This window comes from Sciurus carolinensis, chromosome 2 (assembly GCF_902686445.1).
Source record: "Sciurus carolinensis chromosome 2, mSciCar1.2, whole genome shotgun sequence".
NCBI classification, from domain to species: domain Eukaryota; kingdom Metazoa; phylum Chordata; class Mammalia; order Rodentia; family Sciuridae; genus Sciurus; species Sciurus carolinensis.
The window spans coordinates 52,160,731-52,177,678 of NC_062214.1; the positions used below are offsets into that span (position 1 = coordinate 52,160,731).

A 16,948-nucleotide genomic window follows, 5' to 3' on the forward strand; every position below is an offset into this window, starting at 1 on the left:
ATCAAAGATTAAGAAAAAAATCCTAGGCTGGGGCTGGGACTCAGCAGTGGAGTGCTTGCCTCACACGTGTGAGGCACTAGGTTCGATCCTCAGCATCACATGAAAATAAATAAAGGTATTGTGTCCATGTACAACTAAAATTATATTTTTTTAAATCCTGGGGGAACAAAAAGCCTTACCTATACAGAGGCAAAGATAAGAATGACATCCATCTTCTCCTCAGAAACCATGCAAGAAGAAGAGATCTGAAAACTGGAAGAAATAGATAATCTAATTAATCTATATTAAATCAATTTAATCCGTGATTGAAAATCTACAAAATCAGAAAGCACCAGGCACAGATACATTCGCTGGTTAATTCTACCAAACATTTAAGGCAGAAATTATACCAGTTCTCTACAATGACTTTCAGAGGCTAGAGTACTTCCAGATACTTCAGGCAATGCTTCCAAAGTCATTCTGAGGCCAGCATCATCCTAATACCAAAGCCAAATAAAGATACTACAAGAAAAGAAAATTACAGACAAAACCTCTCATAAGCATAGATGCTAAAGTTTTCCACAAAATACTGGCAAATCAAATCCAACAACTTACAAAAAGAATTATGCACCATGACTAAATGGGATTTATTCCAGCTATGCAAAGCTGGTTCAACATTCAAAAATCAATTAATATAATCCATTGCATCAACAAGGTAAGGAAGAAAAATCACACAATCATATCAATAGATGCAAGTGATTGGAATGAAGGAATCAGAGTGAATTTCTGTGTGGTCTGATTTGAATTTTGTAACTCACACTTCAAAGGACAGACCAGGGCACTGAACTCATTAAGGTTGCTACTGGAATAACAAGGGGGCAACTAAGGTGATGCTGAAAGCTACCAAAAACAACACAAATAACAACACATGTATAAGGATGCCACTGAATAATCAAAGTAAATTTATTTCTGAATTGCTTAAGGATCATAAAAGAGAAACATTAACTCTCATAAAAACAGTAGTAAAATACAGTACACAGGAATGTCATTTGAATGATAAAAGTACAAAAGCAAACAAAAATGGTATCTTTAAACTTTAAATACAAAGGTAAAGCAATTTAATAAGAAACTTTGTTAGTAAGAAAAATATATGTCACGTCTTTATTACATACTGTACAAAATAAAATATTGCACCTTTAAGTCATATAATAAATATATACAGAGAGTATCTTACAGGTGATCTTTCTTTTAATTTAATAACCTTCAACAATCAATTGTGACTGATGATTAACAACTCATGGGCTGGTGTGTCCTCTTCATTTTCCCCTGTCCATTCCCAGCCACTAAACCCTCCACGTACAGTAGTGCTCATCCCAGTGTCAGTGAGGCTGAAGTTAGAATAAAAGAGATCTGGTGCTTAGAATATGGTAGAAAGACAGCAAGCTCATCCACAGACAAATCAAACACCAAAATGCACGGTTCAATTATTGACCAGGAACTAGATCAGGCACAACCTGCCTTGGGAAGCTTTGTTGCCAATGGGCTGTAGGCAGTATGTGACTGGCAGTTGGGACACTGAATTAAGAAGTCTAACCATATATTTGGCATTTTATGCCATCTAAAACCATAACTGGAGGAATACCAGGAAGATTGCCACCACCAAATTGACTTTAGAGTTTACAATTTAATACTAGCCTGAACCTGCTTCAGCAGCAACACTTACTCCAAACTTAACTTCCACCCTGACACTATCACTAACACCAGCATGGGCCCAATCTAAACCCAACTCAACCCTGCCCTAACCTGTCCCCAAGCCCAACTCCTTAAGCCAAGCCCAGCAGTAGCCCTAATTTAACTTCCTTTCTCACCTAACTCTAACCTAGCTGAAAACTAACCCTAACCTTTCTTCCCCAAAGCCTAAACCAAATCCTAATTCCAACTCTTAATCCTAAAAGTATAACTTCCAACCTAACTCTAATTCACTTTGGATTTACTGAAAAATCAGCTCAAACTGTTATTTACTATAAATAATTCTTTTCAATTATCATGTTTCTTATTTAGATTATTTTCTTATAAACCTTCCAAAATAAAAATCCTCAGGAATACTATTTTATGCATAATTTAGGTCTAAAAGGCTTTGATTTTCTGTTTGTGTGCAAGAGAATAGTGCTTAGAAAAAGTTCCATTCACAGCTCTTAAAGCACTGCATATACTTCAAAATCAGTAGAAAAGGTTAACTTTCCCTCTTCTTTGATTTCCAAGATGCCTTATTTGGTCACAGATGGATTTCTGTAGCTGTGAAAATGGCAGCAATGTTTCCTCTGTTTTCTTCCATGGGTGCTCTCAGAGCAAGGACAGGACTCCATCTCCTTATGAATCCTTGGGTCCGTCAGTGTCATAAGCCTGTCCAGAGGGATTATCTCTTTTTCACATTAGCATCTTTGCAAATGCCATTAGTGATAACATCTGAACAACTACTGGCCAGTTGTAGATACCTCACAAACCTGTTGAAACTCTACAACTTAAGAAGAGGAAGTAATCAGTTGCTGTGCTTCCTAAGTCTTCAGGATGTACCACTCTGTGCTAGCCTACAAACCACAGCATGTGAGGATGTGCTCATGATCTTGGTGACTTTCTGATTAAATAGACATGATGAAGTCCCAAGTGCATTGGCACATGTGCTATGTTAATCCTGGAATACATCACTTATGGGACCTGGAGTTAAAAACTGATCATGGGGAAATTTTACTTTACAAAATTTTAACAGCGATGTTTTTTGCATCAACTCTGTTTGATCAAGGAATTCAGAGTCTGTAGGAAATACTTGTTTTTAAACCAGAGACATGGGGGAAAGAGCTTTGATTTTTTTTTTTTAATAGTCACAGCAGCATCACAACCCCTCCACAGGTTTATCCTTCTTGGCATGACTGGCAGCACCGTCGTCTGTGGAGGTCCAGAGAACACAAATTAAGTTGCCTTATGAACATACAGTAGTGAGTTGTGTCTGCACAGTCACCTGCAACAAAGAAAAAGAATCAGTAACACATGGCTCATAACAGGCTGACTAAAAGTCATTGGATTTTATGAAAAGCCATAAATTAAAATCACAGAGTGAGGAGAAGAAACTAGCCTTGGGCTTGGACCACTGCTTTGTGCTGGAGTCAGAAGTGCAGTGGACTTACTTCTCAGCTCAGCCAAGTGCCCTGGGGACCTCACAGCCCCTCTGATCCATGCTGCTCCTCTCAGGACTCAGAGAAGCACTTAGCTTTGGCAGAGTTATAGACCCCTGCTCTCTAGAAAAATAACATACAATTAAGTTTGACACGTAATTTCAGGACATTTGTACATCTATCCAAGTCCATCCATGTCCTCTGTCTCCAAATAGGGGACTTCCTGGTAGAAGAAAGCATGTGGATAGGTTGTCAGAACTTGTTGGAAAGCCAGTATGCTTTTCCAATGCTGCTGGTGCCTTATAACCCAACTGTTCTTTCTCTAGAGAACCCTGAGCGGTGTGCACATCAAAGAGCTCATCTGTTGTCCCAAGCCACCACATCTGTTCTGAGTGGCCTCTCAGAGGTGACTCTGATGGAGTGGACACCATCAAGGTTTGGACAAGATCTCTGGGACTATGGTGACACCTAGGAGGGGTACGTACTATTGCATGAAGGCCCAAGACAGTGCCTCCAAGAAGCTGGTTTCTTGTTCTGCACACAGTGTCTCTCAGCCACAGGTTTGCAGCTCCTTGTGTGGACACAGTCGACTTTCCGAGATTGGAAACCCTTGCCACAGGCTGCTGTACAGGGCTTCCAAGGGCCTATGCGCCAACACACATTGCAGGCCCCTGATGTGCAATTTCTCCTAAAGGCAGGCCTGAAATGGGAAAAGAATGTGAAACAAGAGGCTTGATGGGATCAAGTCTTTTATCCTACTATATATTCTATGTACTAAGGCTTTGACAATTAGGACTCAATTCAGCAGGAAACCAATTCTCACTGTCCATGTTTGGCTAAGCAAAGCAGTGGTAAAATTATGATCACATTAAAGATAATTAGATTACTTCAGAGTATGGACTGATTTCAAGTCATTGAGAATGACCCTATTGTCTATGTATATTAGTATATTAGTCCTAAGGTGTGTTAGGAAGATTCTGAAAATCGACACAAATATACAACAGAAGGCAAAGGTGAAGGACTATTTTAGAAAAATTCAATAAACATTTAATATTTCCTGTGTGTCAAGCACATGGGTATGAGGAAGTAGAAATTGGCAACATACACTCCCAGTGCCAAAATAAAGTTAAAAAATATGTGGTGGGAACCAACAAGCAAGCACACTTTCATAGCACAAGGCAGGATGAAATCAATGCCACTGAAATCCAAAAGTTGAGAGCTCACACTCAAGTTTACATGGAAGAGATCACTGAGAGGACATGGGATTACTGTAAGGTATCACCACCACTGGGAAAGGTGTTCCACCACTGTTGGCAGGTGGAAGGTCTGTTGGTATTAGATTCCTCCTCCTAAACCTGAGACATCCCCCTGCTTCTATGCCATGCAATCTAGAATGAGAGTGACAACATCACCTACTCCCTGGGGCTTGAGAGTCCCCGCATAGATATGCTCTCACAAAGAAGACACAGCAAGTGAACTGGGTGTTTGTACAGCATTCCAACACCACGGCACACACATCAGAGGAGAGACATTGCTGATAAGCAGGAGCAGTTCAATTTAGGCAAGGAAGAACCACAGTAAGCCACTTCAGATTTGTTAACAAGCCTTAAGTTTTCTGTTTATAAGCACTTGAAGTGTATTCCAGTATGAGTCCAAATTTATATGTGAGCAACCCTGTCCCTAAGAGAAGCATGCTTACATTTACATTTAGGCCACACCAAGACATGTAATCAGGAACTACCAAAGACCATTTACTATCTCTGATTCTTCTGCCTTTTAAAACAGAACTGAAACTCAATACTTTCTGATTTTTGAGAAAATCAGAGAGAGCCACCTTCATGGATCCCCTTTGGGTTATGTATCCTGGTTCTCTAGGGTAGGGCTTCTGGAAGATATATTTGTACTGTATGAGAAAGTCTCTCTCTACTTCAAAGATGATAGGAGTGAGGCCCTCACCTGAACTAGTCAATAGTTGTCTTTCTCTTAGGAATTTGGAGGTTGCTGGACAAGACATATAAACTTGAAGCCTGGAGTAGTGATTGCCATATTCTGCCACATGGGCCAGAGAGATAGGAAAGATGTTTAAGAAACAGCAAAGAATAAAGAAGAAATACACAGAGCAGCAGCAATGAGAGGAGAAAAACAAAAACAATGGCTTTCTATTTCTTGGTTATGGTCCTTCCTGAGGTCTGACTGCATCTCCTTTCGGATTTTTTGAGAATTTTGTTTTAAGTACTGGGATTGAACCCAGAGCTTTGTACATGCTAGGAAAACACTGAGATACATCCCCAGCCCTTTTTTATATTTTATTTTGATACAGGGTCTCACTATGTTGCTGAGGCTGGTCTCAAACTTGGTATCTTCCTGCCTCAGCCTCCCAAGTTGCTGGAATTAACAGACAGGTACCACTGCAGCCAGGTTTGAAACTTTTTTGTACCCATATTAAAGGGTATAAATCTTATTAGGACATAAAAATCTACACGAAGTGTTGAAACACCACTGGAAATGTAATAAAACAGAGAAAAGAGTCATAACCTAAATTTCTCTAAAGGAGAGTTTAACACATAGTGGGAAGCAATACTTTAATTTGCCAGTAGGGGGAGACTCTATCAAAGGGTTTACTAAAGAAACTACTGTCCCAATCAAACAGTTCATGAGGTTTAGGGAGGAAGGGGAGGTTACCCTGTTAACTGCCTTTTTCTCCCTGGTGGGTATGACTCTTAGGGCACGCAAGTTGTGTCACTTTGAAAAACAAGGCGGAGACTGAATACTCCTCAGCCATCTCCCTATGCAGAGGCCAGCTTTTCTATTGAAAAAGCCTCAACAAATATTCAAAAAATACATTTAAGAAGATATACATGTTAGGTGGTCTTGTCTTATTAAAAAATCTCTTGCCCTTTTTGCATAAATCATTCCAAGTTGACTTTTGTCATTTCCAGCCCAAAAGGCCTTAACTGATACAACCATTACTTCTGCTTTGATGGAAGGCAAGGGCATCCTGAATACAAAGGATAAGAGGCACAGGAAGCTGTAGACAAACCCAGAAGTGGAAGCCCAGGAAAGCTCAGAGACTGGTCATGGAGGTCAGAGTAAAACAAGTGGCAGGCTGTGTCAGCAGAGGAGTCACTTCCTCCTGACCAGGGTAGGATGACCAGAGATGGGAATACCTGAACCAGGTGGACACAGGTTAGGTACCAGCACTGTGCACAAATTGGTGCTCATGTGTTTTTCTATATAAAACATGAATATAGAAATGGCAGCAAAAATCATCAAGTAACCCTAGTTTTTCTCAATTTCTCATTTCTATTCAGTCCTGTTCCACCTCTACTTCAAATAACTGCCTGCATCACCAGGTGATTTGGAGTGTGGCAAACCCTAAGCCTGGCTGGTTGAAAGAGGTAGGCAGAAGTGGGCAGCTTTGAAAAGACAGATTGTCACACAGTCTCCCGAATGTTCTGATTCATTAAGTGTGAGGTAAGGAATGAGAATCTTTATTTTACAGAAACTTCCCAAGTTGATTCTAACTTTTGGCTGAGATGAGTAATCACTACTTTGGGCAACTTTCTATGTTCTCAGTGTTTCCTTAGGTCCCCATGTTCTCTTCTTAACACAAGTCTGGGCTAGCTTTACCCCGACAATTCCCACACCCTCTACAACCCTTGTTAATGGAGGTCACACCACCCAAGCCCTTCCCAGGGCCTATGGAGGGCTCTAACAGACAGCCTACTCACACTGAGCCTCCACTCACCGTGACTAATGCCACCCTCTGCAAGACATCCTGTGGCCACTGGGGGATATCTCTCCAGCCTGCCCATTGTTCCCTAGTAGGCACTTAAAAAGGAAATCTAACTAACACTGCACATACCTTTGGCAAGCCCACAGTCAACAATTTAGCAAAGATCCATGGGGAAAATGAGACCATTAACCAACTTCATCTATAAACCATCAGATATTCAAGGGATAATAACAGCATGAAAGAAAAACACCAGGTTATGAAAACAAAACAGCCAGTCCTGGAGGAAACAGACAAAAGAAAATGAAAGGTAACATGACCCCCGACCATCAGTTCTAAGAATTTTTCTTATTATTTAGAAAAATATCCACCCTTTCATTTCACTTCCATATCTTTTGTCTAACACCCTATTTAATCATATTTTGAACGTCTTTTTTAATTTTTAGTTGCAGATTGACACAATATTTATTTAATTTTATGTGGTGCTGAGGATCCAACCCAGTGCCTCATGTGAGAGGCAAGTGCTCCACCAATGAGCTACAACTCCAGCCCAAGAGTTTGAACTTTTTGATAGATCATTCTAAGCCTTTTTTCTTTTCATATTCTCTGTTTATCATTTTTGTTGTCTTTGATTAGAAATATTCAAGAACATCCAAGGAAAAAAGGACAGTATGGTTGGAACACAGAGAGTGAGACAGAGAAGGATGAGGTTTAGATAACAGGTATGAAGGATGTAGAACTTGAGTGTGTAGTATTTTATAGGCCACATTAAGAGTTTGGGTTAATTTTCTTCTTAGGATCAAGAAAAGCTCTCACATGATTTTAAGCTAACAGTGAGCTGGGTGGAGGTGGTAGTGAAATGATCAGATCTGTATCTTGGAAACTCACTCAGGCTGTAGTGCAGAGACTGGTTTGGGAAGAAGCATGGATAGATGGAGGAAGATCAGCTAGATGGCTGTGGCAGTGGACCAAGTGAGATGATGGTAGCTTGTCCAAGGGTAATGGTGAGAGAAGTGGAACCAAAAGAACATGGGTTCAAGAAAAACTATAAGGAGCTAAAATGCATGTGAAAAGTAATCAGAAAAGTACAAATTACACAGAGACATAATTTTTAATCTATCAGGCAAATTTTTTGGAAGACTGAAAATTTATCCAATGTGAATAAAAAGGGGGGGTCTCAGATATTGTTGGTCTGGGTATTTTGACTTGGTAGTATCCAAATGAGCATGTCTACTAATTCAATTTCATATCTAAAGTTACTCTATAAGAATATTACCCATTTTGTATAAAGATATATGTTCTAGAATGTTTACTGCAGCATCTATTGTAAAAGTGGAAAAATAAAAACAATTGAATGTTCATCAACATCGGAATAATGGAATATTAAATGCAACAATTAAAAAGGATAAGTTCAATCTTTATGACATAGGATGGGGAGAAAGTATAATACATTCTGAAATAGAAAACACAAATCTCAGAAAAATGATAAAATAAAGGGCTCAATCCGTGTACGGAGTACTTATTTGTTTTGCAAATATATCTTTCTGAACGCAAAGTGCAACATCTGGGACAATGCACATCAATCTGTGTGTGGTCTCTATCTTCTCAGCAAAATAGGAAACTAGGTTGTCTGTTGAGAATGAGGGCAGCTGTTCCAAACATTTTCTATTTGAGGAGTTCTGGCTTGAAATTGTGTTGTGAGGAATAGGAAATACAGCTGACTCTACTTTGCCAAACCTGACTGACTGAAGGCTCAAAATGGTAACCAAGCCAATTGCCATAGTCAGCCCATTTTCTCCAGCAAGACTCAAAATGTGAAGAGGGGAGAGTTAGATATTGAGTATCTTCTATGATCCAGGCTGCCTAGGTGCTGACACCAGGGTAACTAATTAAAACTTTCCAACCACAAGTTCCCCACCTGGTAGATAAAGGAAATGAAGTAGTCCAAGGTCACACACGAAGGGAGTGATAGGATGCCAAGCCCCTGAGTAGTGTGCCTTCTAAGGTGCTGGCTGGGATACTACTCCCTGGGATGGTGGAGCTGCCAGATGGAGGGAGCCTGGGTCTCCAGATGACCTCGTGCACAAAGCTCTTCTACTGCTACACCACTACCAGCTCAGAATTTTATACAAGAGCAAAACAAACTCCTCTCTTGTTTAAACTCTTCCAGGAGATAAAATTTATTTTATTCTCTGCTGAACCACTGGGCCAAATCCTAATCAAAATAGTTTCTAAACAGAGGAACAAAGTAGTTCATTGAAAACATCAGGAGGATTTAAACTGTAAACCTAAATGAAATATTATTAGACTTGACCAACTTTGTATATAAAGAGAAAAATATCTGTTTATTCTCAATGCTACCCTTTCTTCCCTTTAAGGTGCTTCTCTGTGTCCAACATTCAAGTAACTTGTAATTTTAAATAGTACATACTAACTAATATTTCGATATAATATATTCTACTAAGGATGGAAAGAAATCATAATCTAACAGAAATTGTCAATTTTGAAAGGTGGTAGAAACTAGAAGCAATTCCATTTTCAGGCAGTTTTAGTCCCTGAGTGAGGCAGAGAAGACTGCGCTGCCCTGGGGCGGGGCCGGTACCTTCGGTCATCACAATCGGAGTCAAAGCTGTTGTGTCCACAAGCTGTGTGATGCTGCAGCATCCTCACGGCACGACCCATGCAACGTCTGGGACACTGGAACAAAAGCACAACACGGTGTGAACCCTGTGAGCTCCCGTTGGACCGTGTGCACCAAGAGGAGGTACTGAGGTGGGACAGCCACAGACCAGTTAGGAGGTGAGTTAGAGAGGATCAGAGCACAGCTCTGCAGAACAAACCCGCCTCTCAGAGCCAGGAAGATAACCGAGCTTCACCCTCCCCACTGAAATTAGACCACCTCTGGGGAGAAGGGAAATGGGGGAAACTTAAATTGATCAGGTTTAAGTCGGGAAATGACTACACTTAGAGTGTGAGAGACTGCCAAGTTTGGGTTTTTCCCACTCTGAGCAAAAATGAAGACTTGTGCTAAGGTGATTTCAATGTAGGAAAAAATATTAATATGGATGTGTAGTTCTTAAATTTTTATGCAATCATAGTGTCTATCCATTTTTCCTTACAATTTGTTTTATGCTTGAAATGATCTTAACTATCCTGATAGTCCTGTTTGCACTTGATTAATTTTACATTTAGCTCCTTGGTCAACTCAAAATTTGTTTTGCTCTGTTTTCTGAGTTTAGTCTCTGATTCTACTTATTTTTCTTACATTGACTAACCAATTTTCTCTCATGCCATTCCTTTTTTTATTAAGCTAACAGCTTTATTGAGCTATAATTCACAAGCCACACAGTTTGCCATTTAATTTGCACAATTTAATTTTTTTTTTAGAGCGGCCTTACTACGATTTATTTTAGAGCATTATCATCATCCCTTAGAGAAATCTAACAGTCTTTTAGCACTCACCCCCAAATTCTCCTACCACTTCTTCCCCCAGGCCTAGGAAACCAAGAATTTACCTCTTGTCTCTATAGATTCACCTATTTTGGACACTGCAGATAAATGGAAGTGTACAATAGATGGTCTTTATGTCTGTCTTCCTTCACTTTTATTTTCAAGGTTCATTTGTGTTAGCATGTATCAGTACTTTATTCCTCTTAAAGGCCACGTAATATTCCATTGTACAAACATCATGGTTTATCTAACTCATTAGTTACTTTCCTCTTTTTGGTAATTATGGATTATTATTTGGGTTGTTTCTACTTTCTGCTTATTATGAATAACTCTGCTATGAACATTCACATACACATTTTTGTGTGAACATACATTTTCGTTTCTCTTAGGTATATATCCAGGTATGGAATTGCTGGGTCATATGGGAGTTATATGTTTAACCTTTTGAGGAACTGCTAGACTATTTTCCAAAGTACCTCTACCATTTTACATTCCCACCAGCAGCGTCTGAAGGTTCTAGTTTCCCCACATTCTCACTACATTTCTTGCTAATGCCATCCTAGTGGACACGAAGCCCTTTTCACTGTGGTTTTGATTTGCATTTCCCTAGTTATCAGTGGCAAGTATCCTTTTACGTGCTCACTGGAGCACATAAATACTGCTCACTGGAGCACATAAATGCAAATGCACTGGAGCATTTGTATATCTTTAATTAAGAAATGTCTTCTGGTTCTTTGTTCACATTTTAATAGGGTTATTTATGTTCTTATCACTGAGTTGTGGTTTTTAAAGTAGATTTTAGATACAAGGGCTTTTTCAGATACATGCTATTTAAAGATCTTCTGCCATTCCATGGGCTGTCTGCTTACTTTTGTGACGGTTCCTTTGCAGCCAAGTTTTATTTCTACTTCTACTTCTGTTATTGTTGCTTATGCTTTTAATGTTATATCTAAGAAATCATTTCATAATCTAAGTTGTGAAGATTTATGCCTATGGCTTCTTCTAAGAATTTTGTTGTTTAACTCTTAAATTTAGTTATTTGATCCATTTAAGTTAATTTTTTTGTATATGTTGTAAGGCAGGAGGTTCAACTTCATTCTTTTGTATGTGGATATCTAGTTGTCTTGCACCATTTGTTCAAAAGTATTCTTTCCCCATTGAATAGTCTTGTTAATCTCATAGGAAATCAATTGACACAGATACTTTGGCTTATTCTTTACTTAATTTTAATATATATATACAATACACATATATATCTAGTACCACACTATCTTGAATACTGCAGTTTGGTAATAAATTTCAAAATTAGGATTTTGAATCCTCCAACTATTCTATAACCCTCTCTTCTCTTTCCTTAAGAATTTTAAGATCATTTTGCCAATTTCTGATAGGGATTTTGTTTGACTTTGTAGATAAATTTGGGAAGTGTTGTATTAGCAGTATTAAGTCTTCTGGTATTAGCAGTATTAAGCACCTATGTGCTGTTTGCTCTATAAGATATTTACATGTTATCCTATGTCATTTTCATGTGCTTCCCATTTTATTAGCAGTATTAAGTCTTTTTCCTGTTTATTTAGATTTTCTTTAATTCCTTCAAAAAAATCGTGTAGTCTTAAACCCTCAATTTTCTAGAACCATTCCTTTCCCTATGATAAACTTCCTTTGAATTTTTAAGTCACCTCACGTGGGTCTGCTGTACTGTGGTTACACTATATGTCCTGTGGCTCTTCCTGCCCCAATGGTGGGCCATTCTACTCACAACAGATTTGCATCCTGCCTGGGCACAGCATGAGAAAAGGCTCTCTACACCTCCAATAATTTGTTTTTCTAAAAATTTCTTGTCCTTGTTTATTCTCTTACATGAATGCCAGAATTATTCCACAAAAAAGTTTCTGTTATTTTAATGAGAATTGTATTACATGCACAAATTCATTTAAGGAAATGGCGGTCTTTACAGTTCTGACATTTTCCATTCAGAAATATAATAGGCCTTTTATTTGTTCAACTTTTCCTTTATGTGTTTTAATAATGTGTTCTTCATGAGTTACTGTACATTAAAAATTTTTTTCCTAAGCATTTTATTGTAATTTTATTAACAATGGCACTTGGAATCTGAGTTCTAAGATTTTGTGCAGATAGCACTCATGTTCCCCTTCTTCCTTCCTTGAAGGCTGCTCTTATTCCTACAGTCCTAAATTCATCTATTTTTCATCTATTTTTGAGGTTTTGTTATTGCACCACTGCTTTAAGGTTCACTTTTTACTGGAAGACAGAGACACTGATTTCCAAATGCAGACACTGAGAACAGAGAAATACATTCATTTTTGACACCAGATTCTGGCCCATCCCCAAATTATTAGAAACAAGGAGGTGATTATAGATAGTACTGTCAACACACTAGACTACCTGGCTCCCTGGCTCGATGACCCTTTGAACACATGGATGCCCTTGACATGGTTTTCTTCCCAGAGGCCGGTCTTTAGGGGCACATGCCCTAGGAGACACTGTCTGCACGGTTCCGTTGGCTTTTGTCCTTTTACATATCACTTGCCGACTGTGGAATCCTTCACCACAAGATGTAGAACACTCTGACCACACACTTGTGAACCACCTAGGAACAAAAACTACAGAACCTTAGTAAGGACTGGAATGCCAGACCTTACAGGTTGTCTTGAAAAAAAAAAGTTGATCCTGACACTGTTTCAGGGCTGTCACATGTGCCTGTGGGAAGGGGGAGCAGCGTAGGTAACTCCCAACCTTCTCAGATTTTCTTTTAGAAAGGGGAGCAACAGAGTCAACATGTGGAGATGATCTACATGGGGGTGGGGCAGAGCGATCTTCAAGTTTACAGAGAGCTGTCACTTGTGTGGTCCTGGACAGTGAAGCTAGGGCAAAATTGGTAGACATTTCAAAAAGGTATATTTGAACTCATTGAAACCAAGGGGAGGAAAATACTTCTAAAGCACCTATGTGCTGTTTGCTCTATAAGATATTTATATGTTATCCTATGTCATTTTCATGTGCTTCCTATTTTTATAAGTAAATTGGCTGGGGTCATATAACTAAACTGACAACAGAGCTGGGATTGAATTACAGACATATATGACCCTAGGATCATGCTTTAATGATTACAGGTGATAAAATGTGGACATGGACTCCTTTGGGATATTGGGTGCTTTGTCATGAAAGATGTCTAAGCTGCTTGGATACTACAAAGCAGAGATTTCTAACCTGAGGTTCATGGTTACCCAAGGGACCATGTGTTTAGTTACTACATCTAACTAACATTTAGTATTTCCTTCAGTGATAAAAGCGTAGTCCACCAGCTACAGTAGTATTAGTAATGCAGTGATTTTGTTAATAGAAGCTACAGGTATTTCCATATCACATTACAACTGTGGTAGGTATCTCAAAACATCATTTATATTGGTTACCACTTCAAGATTAAAGTACAGCTAGCTTTTATTACTTATTGTGTTAATAGAGAGGCAAATCTATTACCATATCACACATTTTAAAAAAACTTCAATAAATGTATACCAGTATAATTAGCTTCCTTTGTAATCAGTTGTATTCTATTTTATATATTTAAAAGCCTTGTTCTAAGAAGGTATTCATAGGCTTCTCCATCCTAACAGAAGGGGTCATGGCACAGGAAGGTTAAGGTCTTAAAGGTCCTTAAAGACAGTATAATGAATAAGTCATAACTTTTCTATGTTCATATGTGAACACACAACCAAGGGAACTTCACATTGTGTTCAACCACAAGAATGGGATCCTAATTAAAATAAGTTATAATGCATGTACATATGATATATCAAAAAAAAACTCTACTGTCATGTATATCTAAAAAGGACAAAATAAAGATTAGAATCCTTGACATAGAGAGATTTGGGGCATTAGAGGACCTCTGTGGTCTCTAACAGGTATGGAACATAGTACTCTATTTATTCTAGGAGCATGCAAAGGCTCAGGTATATTTAATAAACAAAGCTGCTCATACATTTTCTCAATGTGGATTCTCTCCACTTTGTGAAAATCAAAAATTGACATAAAGCAGCCTTCTCTGATCAGATTTCCCCTTAGTTATTGTAGCTTGAACTCACAGCTTTCTGAGGGGTGACTCTTAGCATAGATCTTCCTTTTAAGATTTATAATGGGTCCTGGAAGCCATGGCGATTAGGGTGCCTGCAACACTGACAGCCCTTATAAAAGCATGCCCCAAGATAACTGTTTTGTTTTATAGTGTGACTCTGCCTCCCAATCCCCTCCAAGGCACAGGTGTTTGGATATGGTGTGGGCATTTGCACAAGGGCACTGAGGTAAATAATATTAAGTCTCTATTTTCCCCTTAGAAAAATAGGATTGAAGCTGGATCCAGTGGCACATGCCTATAATCCCAGCTACTGAGGAGGCTAAGGCAGGAGGATTGCAAGTTCCAGGCCAGTGTGGGCAACTTAGTAAGGACCTATCTCAAAATGAAACATTAAAAAGGGCCGCAAGTGGAGCTCAGTGGTAGAGCACCCTGGGTTCAATACCCAGTACAACCAAAACCCAGAAACAAAAAAGATGAGTTTATGTGTCAGCCATAGACTTGGACTTGTACTCAATAAATAACTCTTTATTTGCTAATTTATTTTTTACTGTTGTTCTTGATGCCATTTGTCAATTATCTGCTGTGGTCTATGCTATTCAATCATTCATTAATTCATTTTGCATATGGTGAGACAGATTGTGCTAAATGTTAGGAATAAATTATTGAGAAAAATAGTCCTGAGTTTACTTATAAAATTTATAGTCTAGTGCAGAGCAAGACATTGTGGTAAAAGCTACAAAAATGATAAAGAGATATAAAAACATTCTAACACAGGGAACAGGGACCTGACTTACTTTGGAGAGCTAAGGTCAGGGAAGGTCTCCCTGAATATATATATATATTTGACAAATGGCATCCAAATCAATAGTTTTGATCCTGGGGCAGGATCAAACTGTAAGTTTGAGGGCAGTCTGGGCAACTTAGAAAGACCCTGTCTCAAAATTTTTAATGTAGCTCAGCTAAAGTGTCCCTTGGTTATATCCCTAATACTGAAAGGAAAAAAAAAAAAAAGAACAAAAGCTCTGAAATCAGACTATTAGAGCATTTCAGTTTAAATTCCAGTCCTTAAAACTGTAGGCCTAGGGAGTTTTCCCATCTGTCAAACAGGAAACTAAAATCTACCTCATAGGCTATTGTGAAGCAATCCATGTTAACCACTTAGCAGAATGTCTGGTACAGAGTAAATGCTAAATAAATCTTAGCTATTGAGCTATTATGTCCAAATTGCTGTCTTCTAAAACAAGAAAAAAGTGTGGGTACAGATGAGATAAGAGAGTTCTTCACATACCTTGCAGGGCAGTCCTGGATGTTACAGGGCTGAAACCCTGCCAGTGGTTTCTGGAGATGATCACAAAGGGCTTCACTTACTTTCTGCCCATTGGCCATCATACACTGGGGTCTCTGAATACGGGATCCCAAGTGGCCACAGGAGGCAGAACAATGTGTCCAGTTACCAAGCTCCCAAAATGGCTCTGTAGAAAGGAAACAAAATGTCATGACAGTCCCAAATAAGAAATGATGATGGGCTGGAGAGGGCATAGCCAAAGATCATTATGAGCTTATATCTCATTAGCTGCCTATCTGGTTTTTCAAGCAGCACACACAGAGAAAGCCATCTCATCGTGCAAGGGGGTCCTTTAAATCTTATTTTCCCTCAACTAACTTACTGCAACAATTGATGGACATGGCAGTTGGACAGGGTCCTTGGACCACAGGTTGTGAGAAGGGCTACCTTAGGCCAGGTAGATCTGCTAGAAAACCCAAAGGAGAGGGAGGAGCTACCCTGAGCCTCCTCTGCATTCTTCAAGCCCAGTCAACAGAACCAGAGGAGGACAACTCCAGGGGGTGCTCTAACGCACTCGATTTTCCAAAAGTGGTTCAGGCAGAGAAATGAAGGATGACTTAGCACAAAGAACAGGAACTGAAGATTAAACAGTAAAGTTAAAGATGCATTTGAATCCCAGTCTTCTTTTTCCACTAATTCTTAATCAAAACTTCATATTGTCCTGAAACTGCATAAATAATTTGTTGTAGAGACATCTGGAAAGGTAAAAAATGGGTGTTTCCTTTAAAAAGTAGAAGCTAAGCATCCTGAGCAATCACAGCTTTTTTGTTTTAGACCCCATTCGAAATAGCCTTTCTCTTCCTTGCTGACTCTTGGTAAAAGATGAGGTAGGACGTGACAATGATATATTTGTGTACGATAACAGAAAGTGCCAGATTTTCCGGTAATAATCACAAGTAATTGGTAGCCACTACCTGTGTCCACAGGCTGTCTGACACACTAGTATGATTTCTTTAACTTATTGTTTTCCAATTTTTCCTTCTGAGTTTTGAATTTTTCTTTTAAATTGCACATGGCATCATTCACAAAGCAGAACCATAAAATATATTTTGAGTTAGACCCTCAGGAATACAGTTTACTTAATAAGTTTGTTTGTTTGTTTGTTTTTTAACAGCTATTTGTTGATAAATTCCCAGGCAACAGACACTGGGTAGGTACTTTATAATCAATCTTTC

At 38.9% G+C, this 16,948-nt stretch overlaps 1 protein-coding gene across 3 annotated transcripts in view; it reads right to left on the bottom strand.

Annotated features, from left to right (window-relative positions):
* Positions 1 to 2,782: 2,782 nt before the first annotated feature.
* Positions 2,783 to 16,948, bottom strand: part of Adamtsl3 (ADAMTS like 3) — a 347,565-nt gene continuing 333,399 nt past the window's right edge. Inside the window, exons 26-30 of one of the 3 annotated variants that reach the window (XM_047534772.1) lie at positions 15,717 to 15,900; positions 12,739 to 12,943; positions 9,485 to 9,579; positions 3,635 to 3,849; positions 2,783 to 2,995 (exon numbers count right to left, since the gene is read on the bottom strand). In XM_047534772.1, coding sequence (XP_047390728.1) covers positions 2,889 to 2,995; positions 3,635 to 3,849; positions 9,485 to 9,579; positions 12,739 to 12,943; positions 15,717 to 15,900 — 806 coding nt within the window. In that variant the 3' untranslated portion in view covers positions 2,783 to 2,888. Of the gene's footprint in view, positions 2,996 to 3,634; positions 3,850 to 6,343; positions 7,163 to 9,484; positions 9,580 to 12,738; positions 12,957 to 15,716; positions 15,901 to 16,948 lie in introns of those variants that run through there. The other 2 variants (XM_047534782.1, XM_047534791.1) reach the window with 2 other exon arrangements.